Raw genomic sequence first — 19,690 nt, forward strand, 5'->3', positions numbered from 1 at the left:
AAGAAGGTGGCTCATACAAAGAGTCAACCACTAAGACTAAAGTACTGCCAGCATTTTATCCATAGTTCCTGATGTGATCTGGGTACAAAAAAATCCAAGAGGCTAAAGGACAGCAATACACATTGACTGACCTTTTTTTTTTATTTATTTACTTTGAGACAGGGTCTCACCATGTAGCTCAGACTGGTCTTGAACTATGTAGCCCAGGCTGATCTCAAACTCTTGGCGATCTTCCTGCCTCAGCATCCCAAGAGCAGGAATTATAAGCATGAATCACCATGCCCAACTCACAGTGACAGATCTTGTGTATGTTTTTTCTGTCTCTTATCATGAAAAAGAGCCAACCACAATTTGCCTTCACATGGGAAGGATCCAATTTGCATTTACTGTATTGCATAGTTATTTCAATTCACCAGATTACTGTCATAATTTAGTTTTTAAAAGATTTAGACTTGACACAGGTCTCAAGAGTAATAATACCCTATACTGATGATATCATAGTATCAGAAACTAAAGACCAAATTGGACTGACTTAAACATAGTAACATATATGACCAACGGGGGCTGATTGCTAAATCTACCAAAGGTGCAAAAGCCTGTCCATATAGTCAAATTCCTAGAAATAACCTAGACCATGACATTCCATAGATGAATAAAAATAAAGAGCCAGGCACAGTGGTGCATACCTGTAATACCAACACTTTGGAGGCTGTGGCAGGATTCCAAGTTCAAGGTTAGCCTGGGCTACAAAGAATTAAAGGCTAGCCTTAACTATATAGCAAGACTCCGTCTCAATTTAAAAAAATAAAGAAAGGGCCAGGAATACAGCTTAGTGGCGCCATGCCTGCCTGGCAAGTGTGAGGTCCTGAGTTTGATTCGCCGTACCCAAAAAAAGAAAAAAATAAATTTTTAAAATAAAAAAATAAAGAAAAGAAATAAGGAAAGAAGACAAAAATAAATTGTTATTGCCCCTTAGCCTTAGAACATTTGGCTGGTATTTTTGGATCTGAATAACTATATATTCTACATCTGAGAATATCACTATTCCTATCATTACAACTACATGGTAGTGCCCAGCACTCTGAGAGTATTATATCACATACTGCTAGCCTCAAAAAGGATCAAAATTCAAAGTTTGGATTTACTGCTTTTGCAATATTTTAAATTAAACCATCATGAACTGGAACTACTCATATGATGGATTATTTAGAAAACAACAGAACAAAACACAGGTTCCAAGACATTTGTGGTATGTTACATGCCATGGTTAAAGGATGGCATTCCTGATCTGGAGACACTCATCATAATAATCAGAGTAAAGGAGGGGCAAATAAGCACACATGAAAAATAAATGGTTAAGCTTTTTTGAAAATTGATGAAGCTTCATATTAGAAAAACTGGATTCATTTTACTATTCTATTTTTGTGTTTGTTTGAAATGTTCTATAACAGAGATAAAAATAAATGCACAAAAGGGCCGGGGATTTAGCTCAGTGGTGCCGCAAGTGCAAGGTCCTGAGTTCAATCCCCCATACCTAAATAAATAAATGCACAAAAACTAAACAAAACTAAAGGGGGAAAAGCCTACCCCAAAGCAGCTCTTTGGGGCGGGGGGAGGGGGCATGAGCCACACTCAGATGATTACGGAAGTGTCAGCAACACATACTTTAGCAGACTGGAGCTATGGCAAAAGCCTCTGTAAGTGCCACTCAGTAGTATCCACTAGGATTTTAGACCTGAAAATCTCTGGATGCTATGGTACAATATTCACCACTTGAAAAAAAAAAAAAAATCAGTTGCTACTATTAATCAAGACTTGTATGACTGAAGGACACAAAATAATCCTGAAACAACTATGTTTTGGATGATTCAAGAGAAACACCCTAAAAAGGCAGGCAGCATCCAGGAGCGTTTCCTGTAAAAGCTATGTATGGCAGCATATGACTATAATACCAGCACTCACAGAGGCTGAGGCAGGAGGAGTCCAACTTTAAGCCCAGCCTGAGTAACATGATAGAGCGAGACCCTGTCTTAAAAATTTTAAAAAGGGGGGCTGGGGATTTAGCTCAGTGGTGCTGCTGCCTGCTTCACAAGCACAAGGTCCTGAGTTTGCTCCCTGGCACCAAAATATAAATAGATAGACAGATAGATAGATAGATAGATAGATAGATAGATAGATAGATAGATAGAGATAAATAAATAAATGGCTGGGATATAAGCTCAGTGCAAAGGCCATAGGTCCATCCATCCATATGCAAGCCAGCCAGCCAACAAATAAATGGAGTCCCTATAAAAGAGAAATGGCTTATATAGGAACATGCAACCAGGAGAAGTCAAAGAGATTGAACCTACTTATAAGCAGTACCTCCCACAAGACTATCTTTGGAACCATCTGAGGAGCCCCTAGAGCCTAGGATTACATTGATGCTACCCCATCCACAGTTCTCTATTATAATAATCAACAAAGCATCGGGCCGGGAATTTAGCTCAGTGGTTCCACCACTTGCCTTGCAAGCCCAAGGTCCCAAGTTCAATCCCTAGTACCAAAAAAAATAGGCATCATTTAGTTTATGGACAGCAGTTCCAAGGTGAATGAATGGTCAGCATCCTCCTTGGAAGGCCACACACGACTCTGCTTGAAGGACATAAAGCATGGTACTTGTGGGTTTTTCTGAACTCTGCAGATGGTGTCAGAAGTGAAGGTGGTCTTGTGAACAGACGATGAAGAGACAGATGCTGGTGAGATTCAATAACAAGGTGTGTTGGTACACACCTAGAACCCAGCTATTCAGGAGGCTGAGGCTGCAGGATTGCAAGTGTAAGGCTAGCCTGGGCAACTTAGCCAGGCCATGCCTCAAATGAAATTAAGGGAGGCAAGGCGGGGTGGGGATGAAGAACATTTGCCTAGAATTCATGAGATCCTGGGTTCAGCCCCCACAGAATGTGGCAGGGAGGACGGGAGGGGAGCGAGGAAGGAGATGATTCAGTAATATAGGCCATACTGAAAAAAAAACTTCATACTCTAACCATGAGGAGACTACTGCAAAGTGTTTTATTGTTGTTTTCTGGGAACAACTATATTTCAACAAAATAATACTGGCAGCAACATGAAGAAAATGAATTTGATAGTAAACCTCAAGTAGAGAGATCAATTATAAGTTTGTTACAGTAATGGGAACCTTGGTTTTTTAAGTACAATGACATAAGTTTGACAATAGTACATCGAAAAATATAGTGGAAATATGAACAAAAGAAAAGTGGAGTGATATTGTAATATAGAGTATGGTCATGCATCCTTTAAGAAAGGGATAGTTAGCCAGGCATGGTGGTGCATGCCTGTAGTCCCAGCTCTCAGGAGGCTGAGGCAGGGGGATTGCCATGAGTTTGAGGCCAGCCTGGGCTACATAACAAGACCCTGCCTCAAAAAATTAAAAAAATAAAATTTAAAAGGGACAGGTTCTGAGAGCTGAATTATTAGGCAATTTTGTCATTGTGCAAACATCAGAGAATAAGCATACGTGCCCAAACTAATGAGGCTAGGGTAATCTAATAGGGCCACCTATATATATGTAGTCCCTCCTTCAACTGTTGTTTGGAGCATGACTGCATTTCTTTGTCTTCACACCTGGAACACAGCTCCTAAAACCCTTGAAATCTCTGGATTTGGAAGTGGGGGTGCAGGTGGCAGTACCAAGGATTGAATCCAAAGCTTTTGCACTGAACTACATTCCTAGTCCTTTTTTTTAATTTTGAGGATTGGGCTGGGGATGTAGGTCAGTGGTTTCTCCACCTGCCTTGCAAACACAAGGTCCCAAGCTCGATACCTGGTACAAAAATAAAAACATTCTGAGGATAACTGCATGTTCAAGGCCAGTGTGCAACTTAGTGAGAATTTTTCTCAAACTGAAAAAAAGAAGAGTGAATATACCAGACATCATGGTACATGCCTATAATCCCAGCACTCGGGAGGCTGAGGCAGGAAGACTGCCATGAGTTTGAGGCCATCCTGGGCTACACAGTGAGCTTGAGGCCAACCCAAACTGCACAGGAAGACCTTGCCCCCTCAAGCCAAATAAGAGTGGAGACATAACTTAGTGTGAGGGCCCTAGGTTCGATTCCCAGTACCAACAAAAGGAGAAGGAGAGAGGAGGGAGGGGAATTTAAAATCCAACTTCTCCTATACTTTCTTTCCTTTTTGATTTGTTTTTGCTTTTGAGGGACAGGGGTGAGACAAAGTCTCACTATGTAGTTTAACCTGGTTTTGAATTCAGTCTGGCCTTGAACTCTCAGAAATCCTCCTGCCTCAGCCTCTCAAGTGCTAAAACTACAGATGTGCCACCATTGCCTGGTTTCCTAAACTTCCTTGACAATAGACTCATGGAATATATTTCCATTCATCCAGAAAAATTGTTCTTAGAAAACACTTTAGAAAATTCTAGAGATTGTAGATAGGTCAGATCATATTTTTTTACTTGTAATAAACAGATTCTGTGAAAGCTAGAGAAATTTACTAAATGAAGAATTCTGTTATATACCTGACTAAAAATTCCAGTACTTAGGTGAAACAGCCTCATAAGTAAATATTACTGATTCTCAAGGTAAAATATGGTTAAAATATAAAGTCATGTATTAGTAACTATGCTTTGCAATTAATGCTTACTTAGCTGTTTATAAATTTTTAGTTTTCCTGCAAATTATACATCTAACTTGGTATCAATATATCTATGTCTTGATGTTAAAATAGGTATCAGCCACATTCATGAGAAGTTAGCCATACCCATATTGCCTTTAGAGATTACAATGTACAGCCTAAATATATTAGTTAGTAAAAGCTTATTTGAACCAAAAAAATAACAAATAACATAATTCCATTCATACAAAGGAAACCTGATACATTTTAACAAATATTTATAAGACAATTGGAGATGAACATGAAAACCATTAAATAATTTAGCAAAACACATATTACTTCAAGAAATAAAATACATAAAATTTAGATTTCAAATGCTGAGACAAAATTCATAAGCAGTTTTTATAATGCTTCTCAGTAAGCAATTATGACTTCTGTACCTATGTTCTTTGTGTTCCAACAGCTGACAGTCTCTACATGTTAGTCTATCACATGTTTCACAGAAAAGTTTCAATTGTTCTTGTTTGTGTACAGGGCAAAAAACAGGGCGCTGACCAGATGCTCCAACAGACTCTGTAGCAAAATAAAACAAATACTGTTTTCAACTAAACATAATTAAATTTTTTACAAATTTTCTAAATTTTAATTGATGCCAGTATGCAAAATATTATGGGATCAGAAGAGGAAGGTTAATTATAATCATTAAAACTACATGTATCTTACCTGAGACATCTTCTTTCTTCCTGATCAAGTGATCTTTAGTGAATTTTACTCTCTGATGTGCTTCGATACATGTCTTACATAGCCACTCTCCACATTCTACACAAAAGCCAACTGCACTAGCATTGTCTTCACAACTAGTACACACCTAAAAGAAAAAATAAATACTAATCTACATTAAATTTACCAAATAGAGACCCTCAAAATAAAATGGTGAGAACATTCTAATTTGCTGTCAAATATACTAGTAGATTCACTATAAATAAAGTTATTTTGTTATCCATTTATCTTCAACTAAATCCTTTTCTTATAAATCCAACTTATTTAGGTAAGTAAAAAAAAAAAAAAATCACAGGCTCAGAACATAAAGTCTATGTAAGATTTTACTTTTAAGTAATGGTTTTAGTTTCATTAACCAAGTTTGAAGGTATAGAAGAAAGCTAACCTTTATTTTCAAATTGAAATATAAAACGAAACTCTAAATTACTTAACTACCCAAACACAGTTTTTTTCTTATAGTTGATATTTTGATACCAAGAGAAGAATATAAAGAAAAATTGAGAGGCATACCTGTTCTGATTTTTCATCCGAACTGCTAGGGGCTTCAGATGTGTCTTTCACAAAATAATTATCCACAAGGTCTATCTGTCTGCATTCTTGGCGGCATACTGGACACCGTATTACACCAACTACAACACAAAATGGCAACATTAAATAATAGTGGGGGGGGTGGGTGATGCCCATATGGAAACCATTTATGTCACAGACAGATCAAAAACTGAGCATCAAGAGCTGAGTAAAATGAGTTGCTGAGCTATTCTACTGGGTGGGGTGGGGGATGATACCATACTTAGGAAAAGAAAACGAATATTCATACAGCCCCCAAACGTTGCTTTTTTACTATAGTATGTGGGTGAATAATGCTCCCAAAAGAACTCTTAAATCTTAAATCTTTCTGTGTTACTTTATATGACAAAAGGGACTTTGCAAATGTGATTAAGGTTGAGTTTTTCAGGGGAGGGAGTGTCTCACTATAGCCCAGGCTGGCCTGGAACTTGCCATCCTCCTGCCTTACTCTCCTGAGTGCTAGGATTACAGGCATTTACCGCCATCCCTGGCTGCTTAATTAAGGCTCTTCAGGTGGGAAATATTTCTGGACTGTCCAGCAGGCCCTGGTGGAGTAGGCAGAGCTGGGCATGTTGGAGCACACCTGTAATCCCAGCACTCTGGGAGGCTGAGCCAGGAGGGTCACCAAGTTTGAGACCAGCCTGGGTGATTTAACAACTTAGGAAGACCCTGTCTCAAAATTTAAAAATTTCCTAAAAAGGGTTGAGGGATACAGCTCAGGTTAAAGGCTTGGAAACCTGGATACTAGGGAAAAAAAGAAAGAGGCAAATGCAGATTAAACTACAGATAAGCAGAAGGCAACTGATAACAGAGGCAGGGACTGGAAAGATATACTTTGAAGATAACAGCAGACCTTACAGAAAAGCTGACCACTAGAAGATGAAAAGATATGAGAAAATGGATCCTCCCCCAGAGCCTGCAACAGCATCGATCCTGCCAAGACACTGGCATTAGCCTGGTAAAACTAGTTTTAAACTTCTTCCCCAGAACGGTAAGAGAATAAGATGTATACTGCTCTGAGGTACCAAGTTTGTGGTGATTTTGTTACAGGAGAAACAGAAAATTAATACACAATCTATCATATTATAAAACCTGACTTGGTTCAGAGATACTTTATGCTGCTGAGAGAAGAGGGGGTCATCTGTGCTTTCACACACAAGTGTTCTAACATCTATCAGAAAAGATAAGCTGCTGAGGTAACATATGGAAGCCAAAGCTAAGAACTAAAAAAAAAAACAGCACCAGTGTCAATATAACAAACTAGTGTGCATCAGCCATGGAAAGGAAGATACAGCATAAAGTCCTGCCTTCAAGAAAGGGTTCAAGACTATTATAAAAGGAGGCATAATGGCTCATATCTGTAAGCCCAACACTCAGGAAGCTGAGTCAAGAAGATTGTCACAAGTTTAAGGCCAGCCTAAACTACATAGTGAGACCCTGTCTCAAAAAAACCTTAAAAAAGAAAAAAGCCTAGTGTATATAATGTTTACAGCTCTTAATATCCACAATCACAGAAAGCACTACATAAAAGAATGTGATATAAACAGTTACAAAAACTGTTCAAGATGGGCCAGGGATTTAGCTCAGTGGTTTCGCTGCCTGCTGCACAAGCACAAGGACCCGAGTTCGATCCCCAGTACAAAAAAAAAAAAATTGTTCAAGACTTGTGTAATATGCAAACTACAGAAGCATATAGTCATTCTGATGGCAAATGAAAATGTAAATATCTCATTCTTAAAGTGGGAATATTAGTCTCCCAGAAGACATACAAACATGATTATTGTTACATAAACTCAAATATAATGTATATATTTGAAAACAAAATATTGTTTCACATAGCATAACATTTGTTGTATATTTTACCATCAAAACGTCACATGCAAAAAGCACACAAAGATCTTGATCAGCCAGCCAGGTGTGGTGGCACATGCCTTATAATCCTAGCACTTGGAAGGCTGAAGCACTCATAGATCTCAAGTTCAAGGCTAGCCTGAACTATGTAGAGATCAAGGACAGCCTGGACTACATTGCAAGACTTTGTTTCAATACACACATATATGCATGCATGCATATATACATACCCATACATACATAAGCAAGCAAACAAACTTGATCAAAGGCAATACACAAAAACAATTTTCCAAACCAAAGAACAGAGATTAGAGGAAAAGAATCAAGGTGTTCACCTTGAGGTGGTATGAATTAAATTACAAATAACATATAACTAAAAAGGAAGTTAAATATACTACAAAGGAAGTTAAATATAACTAAATGTAAAGACAAGATAGAGAGCAACGAAGAGGGAATCAGAACCAGGAGTGGTAGTGCACACATGTAATTCAACACTCTGAGGCAGGACGATGAAGAGTATGAGGCCAGTCTGGGCTACACAGAGTGTTCAAGGTTGACTTGAACTAAACAGTGAGACCCTGTCTCAAAAAAACAAAACAAGGGCCAGGTATTTAGCTCAATGGTTCTGCCACCTGCCTCGAAAGCACAAGGACCCGAGTTTGGTCCCTGGTACAAAAAAAAACAAACACAAAACAAAACAAAAAGTGGGTTAATCAGTTAACTTTTCAAGCTTTCAATCTGCTTTCTCTTTGTTGATGTTAATCTGTACACTTTCATTGTAACAAAAGGCAATCATGAATATAAAAGTTTTCTGAGTCCTTCTAGCAGATAGTCATTAGTATTAGGAAATCCCAGCTCAACTAAGGAGGAAACATGCAAACTTAGCATGTGCACAAAAAAACTTTAGGGGGTGCTTCTGGGGATCGAACTCAGGACCTTGCACTTGCAAGGCAGGCGCAGTGCCACTGAGCTAAATCCCCGGCCCAGCATGTGCAAAATTTTAAAACAGAAAATAGAGACCATAAAAGATGGCACAAAATATCTCTGTGTACATATAATCACATTGACAAAATACTGAGAAAGTTAATATCAAATTTCTAACACCTAAATGAAGGACTGTTACTGAATGACACAAAAGACGGCGAGACATCCTAAATTTTGAGCCAAAAAGACTTAATTTCGGACTAGATATGTAGCTCAGGAGAACAGAGTATGCTTAGCATGTGTAAGGTCTTCAGTTCAATTCCAGGGAGCAAATGAAGGAAAAGATGGTTTCATCAATTAGCTATTATATCTGTGTAAAAAGGTGATTCAATAGAGTCCCATCCATTGTTCTATTTCTTTTGAAGCCCAACAACGGATTCTCAGCTTCTTATAAATTTCCAAGTCAATCTAGCACACTGACAACACAAATGCACCTTTTTCTCAGTATAAATTTGTCCTAAAATAACAGGAATTTAGAAGATTAATACAAATCCAAATAGAAATTTAGAAGATTAATGCAATATCCAAAGATGAAAGTGGAGGAAGGGACATGGCATACATATCAGTAAATAATCAATTTTAAGCTGGGTGTGGTGGCGCATGTCTGTAACCCCAGCACTCAGAAGGCTGAGGCAGGAGGATCACCAGGAGTTCAAGGCCAGCCTGAACTTTGTAGCGAGACCCTGTCTCCAAAAAAAAAAAATTTTTTTAATTAAAAAGCAATCAATTTTAAGATAATGTAGATGGAAAAGGATAACTAAACAGTGAAGAAATCCAGCCTTGTACATTCAGAAAGGAGGGGATAAATCTGAGAAAGACTTTTGCTGGAAAGCTTTCCAGAGAAGCTTAGCATTCAGAAACTTAAGACATGAAGTTCCAATGAGAAATAAGTAACAAATCCAAGTCTAAAGGTATCAGCAACCCATACTCCTACACTGATTACTTAGCCTCTGATATTACCCCACAGCCAGGGCACCTGATCCTCAAAACAGCTAAAGGTTGTTTAGGGATTTTTTTTTTCCTTGCTATTTACTTCCTTATTTATCAACAAACTTCAAAATTATATAAATGATTGCACTGAAAATGAGATCCATTTTATATTTTCCAAATAAATTCATGAGTGTTGAGTAACCCTGGTATAATTACTGTATAGCAAATAAGTGTGCTCCTACCTCAATCACTCAGTGTTAGTTGCCATGGTGAGCTTCGATCATTATATAAAACATTTAAGCTTCAAAGACAAACCTACTAACCAGTTTTGTGCATAATATCTATTCCTTGAGTGGTTTTATCACTAGTTCACTCATGCTTATTAAGCTGCTTTATTCTGAATGCCATGTGCTCACTTTGGCAGCACATACATTCTGAATGCCATACTGTTATAATTGTGGAGAGGGGCATTTAAGAGGAGAGAAGAGCCTCTTTTTAAGGGTCACAGTTGGAGTCAGATACGGTCTTCCAGGCCTGAAATCCAGGCACTCTGAGAGGCTGAGGCAGGGGATAGCAAATGAATCCAGACTGGGAAGCTTAGAAATTTAGCAAAACCCTGTTTCAAAAATAAAAAGTAAAAATAAAAAAATTTTAAAAGTAAAAAATAAGGGCCAGGGATTTGGCTCAGTGATTCTGCCACCAGCCTCACAAGTGCAAGGTCCTGAGTTCGATCCCTGTACCACAAAAAAGGTAAAAATTTAAAAAAATAAGAAGAGCTGGGACTATAGCTCAGTGTGAAGATCCTGGGTTCAATCCCCAGTACAGCAAAAAAAGAAACACACACACACACACACACACACACACACACACACACACAGTAAAGAGGAGCTTGCCTGGGGGCTGGGCAGTGGTTCCTCCACCTGGCTAGAAAGCACAAGGTCCTGAGTTCGATCCCCAGTACAAAAAAAAATAGGCCAAGGGTGGTGGAGCATGTCTATAATCCCAGCACTCGGGAGGCTGAGGCAGAAGGATCACCACAAGGAGGCCAGCCAGGGCTACATAATGAGACCTTGTCTCAAAAAATAAAAACAAACAAAAAACACCAAAAATACCCCCTTAAAAAACCAAGTAAACCTGGAAACAAATTCTGAAGTGCCAAAGCAAAGAACTCAAAGCCCAAGCAGCAAGCACAGATTCAAGTGGCCACAGGAGTTATTAATCACTACAGTAACTGTGAAAAGGGAAATAAAGTTTAAAAGATGAAACTCAACTCCGTGTATAAAGCTAAGGAGCACGCTTTAGGTGCCCTACAGCCTAAAATCCTTGCTAGCCTCTGAGTCATCCATGTGCAGATAAACTACCAAAATTGCCACTCCACATAGCATACCATGTCAAGAAACCAGTAAGAGGGGCCGGGGATTTAGCTCAGTGGTTTCGCCGCCTGCTGAGCAAGCGCAAGGACCCGAGTTCGATCCCCGGTACCAAAAAAAAAAGAAACCAGTAAGAAGCTATAAACCCTATAAACAAAACCATCTCATGAGAACCCCTCTCAACCCAGAGCACAAGTGAAGCTCCCACTGAAAGACAAGCTCACACAATAAAACTACAGTACACATAAGAAAACCCAAAGCAAGATGTAATGCAGAAACTACAGATAGTATAGCCATCTGAAAGTCTTCATATATGTGAAGTCTTTAAAACAATAAAGGAACAATCTATGAAAATGGACAGATCTGAAAAAGAAAATATAAACATGGAATAAATTCAAAACACAAGCAGCAAGCACAAGATAACAAAGAAAACATTGTCAGGGAAGAAACAGACATGAAGAAATCATAGAAGTTAGAGAAGAAAAGATGAAAGCTCTCTGAAGGCCGAAAAAGCAGAAAGAGTCCAAGTTTGAGGACAGCTTGGGCAAAATCATGTCTCAAAAAAGACTGAGATGTAGCTCATTATAGTAGAGCACTTGCCTAGCACACATGAATTGAGGTCCTAGTTCAACCCCCAGCACCACACACACGCAAAAAAGGTAAGAAAGGCAAACACCTATATGAAAAACTCCACTATGTGTAAAACATAAGTGACAGAAGTTCATGCAGGACAAAGCTTAGAGGTAATATTAAAAAAACAATGGCTAAGGCCAGATGCAGTGGCTTATATCTATAGCATGCCTGCCAGCACTCTAGGAGGCTGAGGCAGGAGGAATCCAAAGCACTTTTTTAAAAAAGGGCAGGGGCTGTGGACACAGCTCAGTGAAAAGGCCCAGGGATCAATCCCTAGTACCGGAAAAAAGAAAAAAAAAGAAAGAAAAAAACAGAACTAAGAACTCAGAGAAATGCAATTAAAATTACAAACACAGAGAAAGGAGACCTGCTATAATATTTTTTTGTAATTTTTATTAGTGTATGTTCACAATATAGAATGAATACATTCATCATGGATTACTGGTACATATACACATCACATTTTTATCCTTTTTACTTCCCCTACCCCTTCCCCCCCTACTTCATATCCACAAAGTCTATCTCCCTATTATATTTCTTTTATTTTGCTCTTTGGGGGGCAGGGGAGACAAGGTCTCACTAGGTAGTTCAGGCTGGCCTCGAACTCATGGTGATCCTCCTGTCTCAGCCCCCTGAATGCTGGGATTACCAGTGTGTGCCACCACATCCAGCTTATTTTGCTATTTAAATTCCTTATATTTTGGATTTCCCACATAGCAGAAACCATGGGATATTTAACCTTCTGCCTCTGATTTATTTTCCTTAGTATTATGGACTCAAGGTGCCTCCATTTTCCTAATGACTCATTATGGCTACCTTGTACTCCATTGGGTAAATACACCGCATTTTCTTTATCCATTCATCTGCTGATGGGCTACTTCCAAGATTTAGCTATTGTGAGCACTGCTGCTATAAACATGTGTATGCTTGTATCATCGTACTATGATGACTTACGCTTTTTCAAGAACATACCTGTAAGTATAGCTGGGTCACATGGAATTTCTATTTTTAATTTTCTGAAGAATATCCATGCCAAGTTCCCACTGGTTATACTAGTTTACATTCCCACCAACAATGTAGAAGGGTTCCTTTTTCCCCACAATTTCACTAGCATTTGCTGCTGTTGTTGTTTGAGTTCTGATGATAACCATTCTTTTTGGAGTAAAATAGAATCTAAGTGTTGTTTTGATTTGCATTTCTATAATGGTCAAAGATGCTGAACAGGGCTGGGGATCTAGCTCAGCAGTTCCACCACCGCCTCCCCCGCAAGCACAAGGTCCAGAGTTCAATCCCTGGTACAAAAACAAAAACAACAACAACAAAAAGATGTTGAACATTTTTTCATGTAACTACTGGCCACTGTACCTCGATGTCAACAGACATTGAGAAATGTCTATTCATTTCAATTTCTCCCTTTTTTAAAATTAGGCCTTTCATATTGAAGGGTCTGATTTTTTTGAGTTCTTTATATATTCTAGATTATTAGTCCAATGTCTGAGGAGTAGCTGGCAAAAATTTCTTCCTTGCTGGGCATGATGCTGGGCTGAGGTAGGAGGATCACTGCGAGCTCGAGGCCAGCAGTGTTTGTTTTAATACTTAGATCTTTGATCCATTTTGATTTTAGTTTAATACACAGTGAGAAACAGGGGTCTATGTCCAATCCTCTCCATGTGTATAGCCAGTTTTCCCTCCATGTGTTCAGCACCATTTCTTAAAGAGGCTACCTTTCCTCCACTGTATGTTTTTGGCTCCTTTGTCAAAGATCAAATAGCTGAATGTGCCTGCATCCTCTGTTCTGTTCTACTGACCCACATGTCTGTTTCTGTACCAGTGCTATGTTGTTTTTATCACTGTAATACAATCTGAAATCTAGGATCGTTATGGCTCCCTCCTAGGTCCTATTGCCCAGGATTGCTTTTGCTATTTTGGATCTCTTCTGGTTCCACATAAATTTCAGGGTGTTTTTCTAGTTCTGTGAAAAATGCTATTGGTACTTTGATTGGGTTTGCATTACATTTATATATTACTTTTGGTTACACGGTCATTTTGACAATATTGGTTCTGCCTATCCAGAACAGTAGTTATCTTCCCATTTTCTGATATCCTCTTCAATCTCTCTTTTTTTAAAAGAGTTCTATAATTTTCATTATAGAAGTTTGTCAGTTCCTTGTTTAGGTTAACATCTAGTTATTTAACTTTTTTAAAAAATCTATTGTGAATGGGACAGTTTCCTGATTTCTTTCTTGGTGGGTTCATTGCTGGTGTACAGGAATGCTACCAGTTTTTGTGTATTGATTTTGTGTCCTGGTACTTTGCTGAGTTTATTAGTTCTAAGAATCTTTTAGTGGAGTTTCTTAGGTCTTCTATATAAAACAATTCTACATTTAAAAAATTATGCCAGGTGTGAATGATGCCAAACACCTGTCATCCCAGCACTCTGAAAGGCTGAGGCTGTAGGATCACAAGTTTGAACCCAACCTAAGCCACTTTAGTAACTTAGCAAGACCCTGTCTCAAAATTTTAAAAATTAAAATATGCTGGGGGGGTCTCAAAAAGATGCTGAGAAGCCCAGTGTGATGGTGCATGCCTGTAGTCCCAGCACTCAAGAGGCTGAGGCAGGAGGATTGCTCCAAGTTTGAGGCCAGCCTGGGGTACACAGTGAGTTCAAGGCCAGCCTGAACTACATAGTCAGACCCTGTCTCAAAAAAAAAAAGAAAAAAAAAGTCAAAAAGGTGCTGAGGATAGCTCACTGGGAAGGCCCTAGTTTCAATTCCAGCACTATGAATGAATGAATGAATGAATGAAGCCAGGGATATGGCTCAGTGCCAAGGCCTTGGGTTCAGTCCCCTGTACCACAAATAAATGATCTGAAGATCATTTATATTTTTCTCAAAACATACAAATGACCAATAACTTATACGAAAAATGTTAGACATGACAACAGGAAAACCCAAACCACAGCCACAATGAGTTATCATCTCACTTCAGTTACAATGCTATTATCAAAAAAACGAAATTGAACAGTGCTGGTGATGGAGGCATCATAAAGGAACCCTTATATATCACTGGTGGGAATGAAGATTAGTATAGTCATTATACAAACAATGAAGAGACTTGTGTTACTTATTTTTCTCCTTGCTAAGACAAAATACCCGACACCCAAAGTTAAAGGGGAAAGGGTTTATTTAGCTCAGTTTGTAGAGGTTTCAATCCATAACCAGCTGGCTCCAAGGCAGGGTGGCACACGGCAGAGGGGCATCAAAGAGAAGAAACAGTTCATGGTGCCCACATCGTAGTGAAAGCAACAACGGGAGCTTAACAGTATCTTTCTGCCCCTTTTATCTTATCCAGACTACTGGGATTGGGACAGTGCGGAGACAGTAAGTACACTGGTTTAGTAATTACATACCCTTAATCCCAGCATCACACACTCTAGATTCAGCCACCTCTGAAAAAGTCCTATGACTGCATGAGGCTTTGGGGGAACATCTAGACACAAACCATAACAAGACTCCTCGAATAAACTAAAAATAAAAGTGCCTTATGACCCAATAGTGATACTACTGAGAAGATATCCAAAGGAAATGGAAATTATTATAGATACTTGTACACCTAGATTTACAGCTGTGCTATTATAAGCCATGATATGAAAATCAATCAAGGTTTACATTAACAGGTAAGTGGATAAAGGAAAATGTGGTATATGTACACCATGAAATATTATTCAGTCATAAAAATAATGCAATCCTGTCATTTGTGGCAACATGTATCAAACAGGAGGACATCATGTTGAATGAAGTAAGCCACACAGAGAAGAAATATCACCATGTTCTCATATGTAGAAGCTGAAAAGAAATTGATTTATAGAACAGTCATCACTACTATTGTGTGCAAGGCATACTTTTCATTTTCTTTGGTAAATATCTAGTAATAGAATGTCTAGGAAATATTAAACTGCCAAATTATTTTCAAAGTGGTTGTAAGGTGGTACCACAGAGAAGACAGATAATAAGAACCAAAATAGATAATGGGATCACAAATTGGAGATCAGCCCGAGAATTTAGCAAGAAGCTTCCCTGTCTCAAAATTTTAAAGCGGGGGAGGGGGATGTAGCTCAGTGCTTCCTGGGTTCAATTACAAGTAGTGTTCCCTTAAAAAGTATGAATGAATGAAAAGAAAAGAGAAACTTAGCAGTCGTCAAGTTTACATTTCCTTATCCAAAATCTGAATTAAAAAAAAAAAATTAGTCTATGTCTTCAAAACACATTTATTCACAAAACCCCTGGCCTGAACTGGCATAAAGCTATTTATAATTTTAGTTACCTTATTTAGTATAAATACTCCTGCAGGAATATTAAGGCATTTAATTATAGATACAACCATAAACCTGCTGGAAACTTTACAATTTTATCCTTCTACAATTTGAATATTTATGACATTCCAAACATTTATCTTCGGACTGCTTAGCATGCATGAGGCCCTTAGTTCCACCCCAAGTAGTACTGCCAACAAAGAAAAAGACAGACTGACCAAAATGCATAAGCACATACCTATAATCCCAGCTACTCAGAAGGCTGACGCAGAAGGATCAAGCCCAGCTGGGCAACTTAGTGACAGTTTGTCTCAAAAAAAACAAAAAAGGGATGTAGCTCAGTGATAGAGCACCCTCTGGGTTCGATTCTCCAATCCCACAGAAACAACAAAAAACACTAGAAATGAAAACAGAAATCTAAAAACTCAACCACCTGAACATTCAAAGACTGCCTGAACTGCAGAGTGAGACTCTGTCTCAAAAAATCCAAAAAACACCTTGGATGCCTCTAGACAAATTAAAAGACTGGCAAAGTGGATAAAATAAAAATAAGTGAACAACATTCTGTCTAAAAGGAACTCACTTCAAACATAAGTACACTAAAAGTAAAATGAGAAAAACATATCTATAAAAACATTTTCTTTCATTTTTTTTGCGATAGTCTTGCTACAATGGCCATGCTGATCTTCAGCTCCTGGGCTGAAGCAATTCTTTTGCCTAAGGCTCCTGAGTAGCTGATTCTGCAAGTCATGGATCCAAAAGCCTTGTTGTTGTTGTTTTTGTTTGTTTGTTTGTTTAGAAAGGATCTCACTTTGTATTTCTGGCTAGTCTCAAACTCACTTTGTAGCCCAGGCTGGCCTCAAACTTGCAATCCTTCTGCTTCAGCCTCCAGAGCGGTAGGATTAAAGGCATGTGCCTCCACATCTAGTCTGTTTTTTAAACCGGGTAAAGACAAATTCTGAAAAGGTGGTAGCAGCAGCTCTGCTTACCTCTCTCCCAGGGAGATGACTAAACTTGGTAAAAATTATTTTTAAAAAAACTACTAAAGGGGTTGTGATGGCATAAAGCTGTAAACCCAGTTGGGAGACTGAGTCAAAAAGATGGCAAAGCCAGCCTGGGCAACTTAGCAAAACCTTGTCTAAAAATGTAGCTCAGCGGAAGGTGTCTCCCTAGCATGCATGCATCAGCCCCTGCTTTCAATCCCCAGTACCTCAAAAACACACTAACTATACCACCACTTAAATTCTCTGGAAATTGATCTAAGGGCATAGAGCAAATAAAGAATCATTTATTCACAAAAACCTATTAAATCTTGGTAAAAACAACTAAATTCTATTGCACTTGAGCCAAGATCTACTCCCTCGCTCCCCCACCAATCTGGCATGATGAAAACAACATTCCAGGTGGGTATAGCCAGAAAGTCTTCTCCCACTGTAACCAGCAATGCAAAATGGAACTCCAGAAGTGATATTTTTTTCTTTTAGAGATAAGCAACTTCAAACTTCTTCCTGCATAATAAACACTTGCACTCCTCTCTTCAGTCTGAAAGACAGAATAGGCAGATGCTGGGCCCTGGAGTCCAGTATCCTTTCCACAAAAGAGGAGAATGAGCAGAAGATGGCTGAAGTACTGGGTGTGGTGGTGCACACCTATAATCCCAGCACTCAGGAGGCTGAGGCAGAAGGATCTCCAGAGTTTGAGGCCAGCCTGGGCTACATAGATAGCGAGACCTTGTCTCAAAAAACCAAAACTCAAAACAAAACAAAACTATGGCTGGAAATGATAAAGCAAGTATGGAGACCTGTATTATCTCTCTGTGCTCCTCCTCCTCTCTGAGCCTTACTATAGAAGGCCTTTATACACCTATACAAAGTGAAATGGTGATTTGAGGCAAATGAGCCTCTCCCAACTCCTAGGAGTTAGGTTTGAATACATCCTTTTTACTTTTTTTACCAAAATATATGGCCTCCTTTGATTTGGTCAGCAGGGAGCAAACAAACTTGAGCAACATCACCAGCTCCAAAGGCTACATTATCTTCCCAGGATGGACAGGCCACCAACATTTCTCATGCCACCCAGCTCTGGACTGTAAAGGCAGTGTGGCCAGAGATGAGCTCTCTTCTATCCAACCCTAATTCCGAAGGCAAAGATTCTATCCCAGGTACAACTAGCCAAAAAAGGCTGAATAGCCCACTTGTAGGGTAGAAGATCCATGCCAGGAGAGGTAAGCCAATGAGACCAGAGGCCATTAACCCCACCCAATATCCTGCTCACATGACAGCAAGAAGTCGACTAACATTCCCATCCATAGCTCCAGAGGAGAAGCTTAAAGAAGTTGTCTAGCCAGGGATTTAGCTCAGTGGTTTCACTACCTGCTGCAAAAGCACCAAGGACCCGAGTTCAATCCCTGGTACCAAAAAAAAAAAAAAAGTTGTTCAGATGAAAAGGAAAGCCCTAAGAACAAAAAGTTCTGAAGCTCTTCCCAAGGAAAATGACTTTATTGGAATACAATGTGGGAAGTTCAAGCCTAAAGCCTCTTCTAAAAAGAGAAAATTTAAAAGACAGTAACTACAAGGAAGATGATAGCTTCATAAGAACAGGCTAAACCACAGAAAAACCAGCTTCTGAGTGAACCAGAGAACTCTAGAGTTCTCCTGGGTTCAGAATAAATCTTTAAGCTCAGAAACCGTGGGAGAACAAGGCTGATTTAATTACAACAGACTAGAAACATTTATGTCTCAAGGAACTGTCAAAAATAGAGTAATCACGAGCTGGGTGTGGTGGTACACCTGTGATCCCAGCACTCGGGAGGCTGAGGCAGGAGGATCACCTTGAGTTCGAGGCCAGCCTGGGCTACATAGTGAGTTTAGGGCCATCCTGAACTTTGTTACAAAGGGAAACCCTGGCTCAAAAACCAAAGAAAAAAATAGAGTAATCAGAACACAATTAGTAGAGCCTAACAGCTAGGAGTAACACCAACAAAGGCAGAGAGCTTAACAGATCAAAGAAACAGTCAAAAAGAACCCTGCTAAAACCATTATATCTCAGAGCAACTACACATGCTCAAGGCTATTCCTTCCTAAGACACATCAGAGGCTTCACACTGTAGTGGAAAACAAGACTTCACTAAAATGATCCAGTCAGGCATGTAACAACTGGCAGTTCTGGGGGGGGGGGGGCGGGGATGAGGGTCACAAAAGAAGGTAGTATGGAAGAATAGAGGTGCATATGATACATGAGACACAAGAAAGAAAAAGCTATGCCCAGTAGCACATACCTATAATCTCAGCTATTCTGGAGGCTAGGCAGGAGGATTATAAATTCAAGCCCAGCCTGGGAATTTACCAACTTAGCAAAACCTTGTCTCACAATTTAAAAAATCAAATGAAAAGGACTAGGGATGCAGGTTCATGTGAAAGTTCAATCCCTAGGGGAGAGACAGGGGGAGAGGGGGAGAGGGGGAGAGGGGGAGAGGGGGAGAGGGGGAGAGGGGGAGAGGGGGAGAGGGGGAGAGGGGGGAGGGGGAGAGGGGGAGAGGGGGGAGGGGGAGGGGGAGAGGGGGGAGGGGGAGGGGGAGAGGGGGGGAGGGGAGGGGGGAGGGGAGAGGGGGAGGGGGAGAGGGGGGGAAGGGGGG

At 39.5% G+C, this 19,690-nt stretch overlaps 1 protein-coding gene across 3 annotated transcripts in view; it reads right to left on the reverse strand.

Moving 5' to 3' along the window:
* The window catches only part of Trim33 (tripartite motif containing 33), a 113,632-nt gene that overhangs the window by 65,199 nt on the left and 28,743 nt on the right, over positions 1 to 19,690 (reverse strand). For all 3 annotated transcript variants that reach the window (XM_004853778.3, XM_087213278.1, XM_004853777.3), the window contains exons 2-4: positions 5,920 to 6,038; positions 5,353 to 5,497; positions 5,070 to 5,202 (exon numbers count right to left, since the gene is read on the reverse strand). In XM_004853778.3, the coding sequence (XP_004853835.1) occupies positions 5,070 to 5,202; positions 5,353 to 5,497; positions 5,920 to 6,038 (397 nt within the window). The remainder of the gene's footprint in view (positions 1 to 5,069; positions 5,203 to 5,352; positions 5,498 to 5,919; positions 6,039 to 19,690) is intronic.

The sequence above is a fragment of the Heterocephalus glaber genome, unplaced genomic scaffold (genome assembly GCF_053883595.1).
Source record: "Heterocephalus glaber isolate CG9 unplaced genomic scaffold, H.glaber_assembly_v1.0 deba00001442, whole genome shotgun sequence".
In the NCBI taxonomy this organism is placed as follows: Eukaryota; Metazoa; Chordata; class Mammalia; order Rodentia; family Bathyergidae; genus Heterocephalus; species Heterocephalus glaber.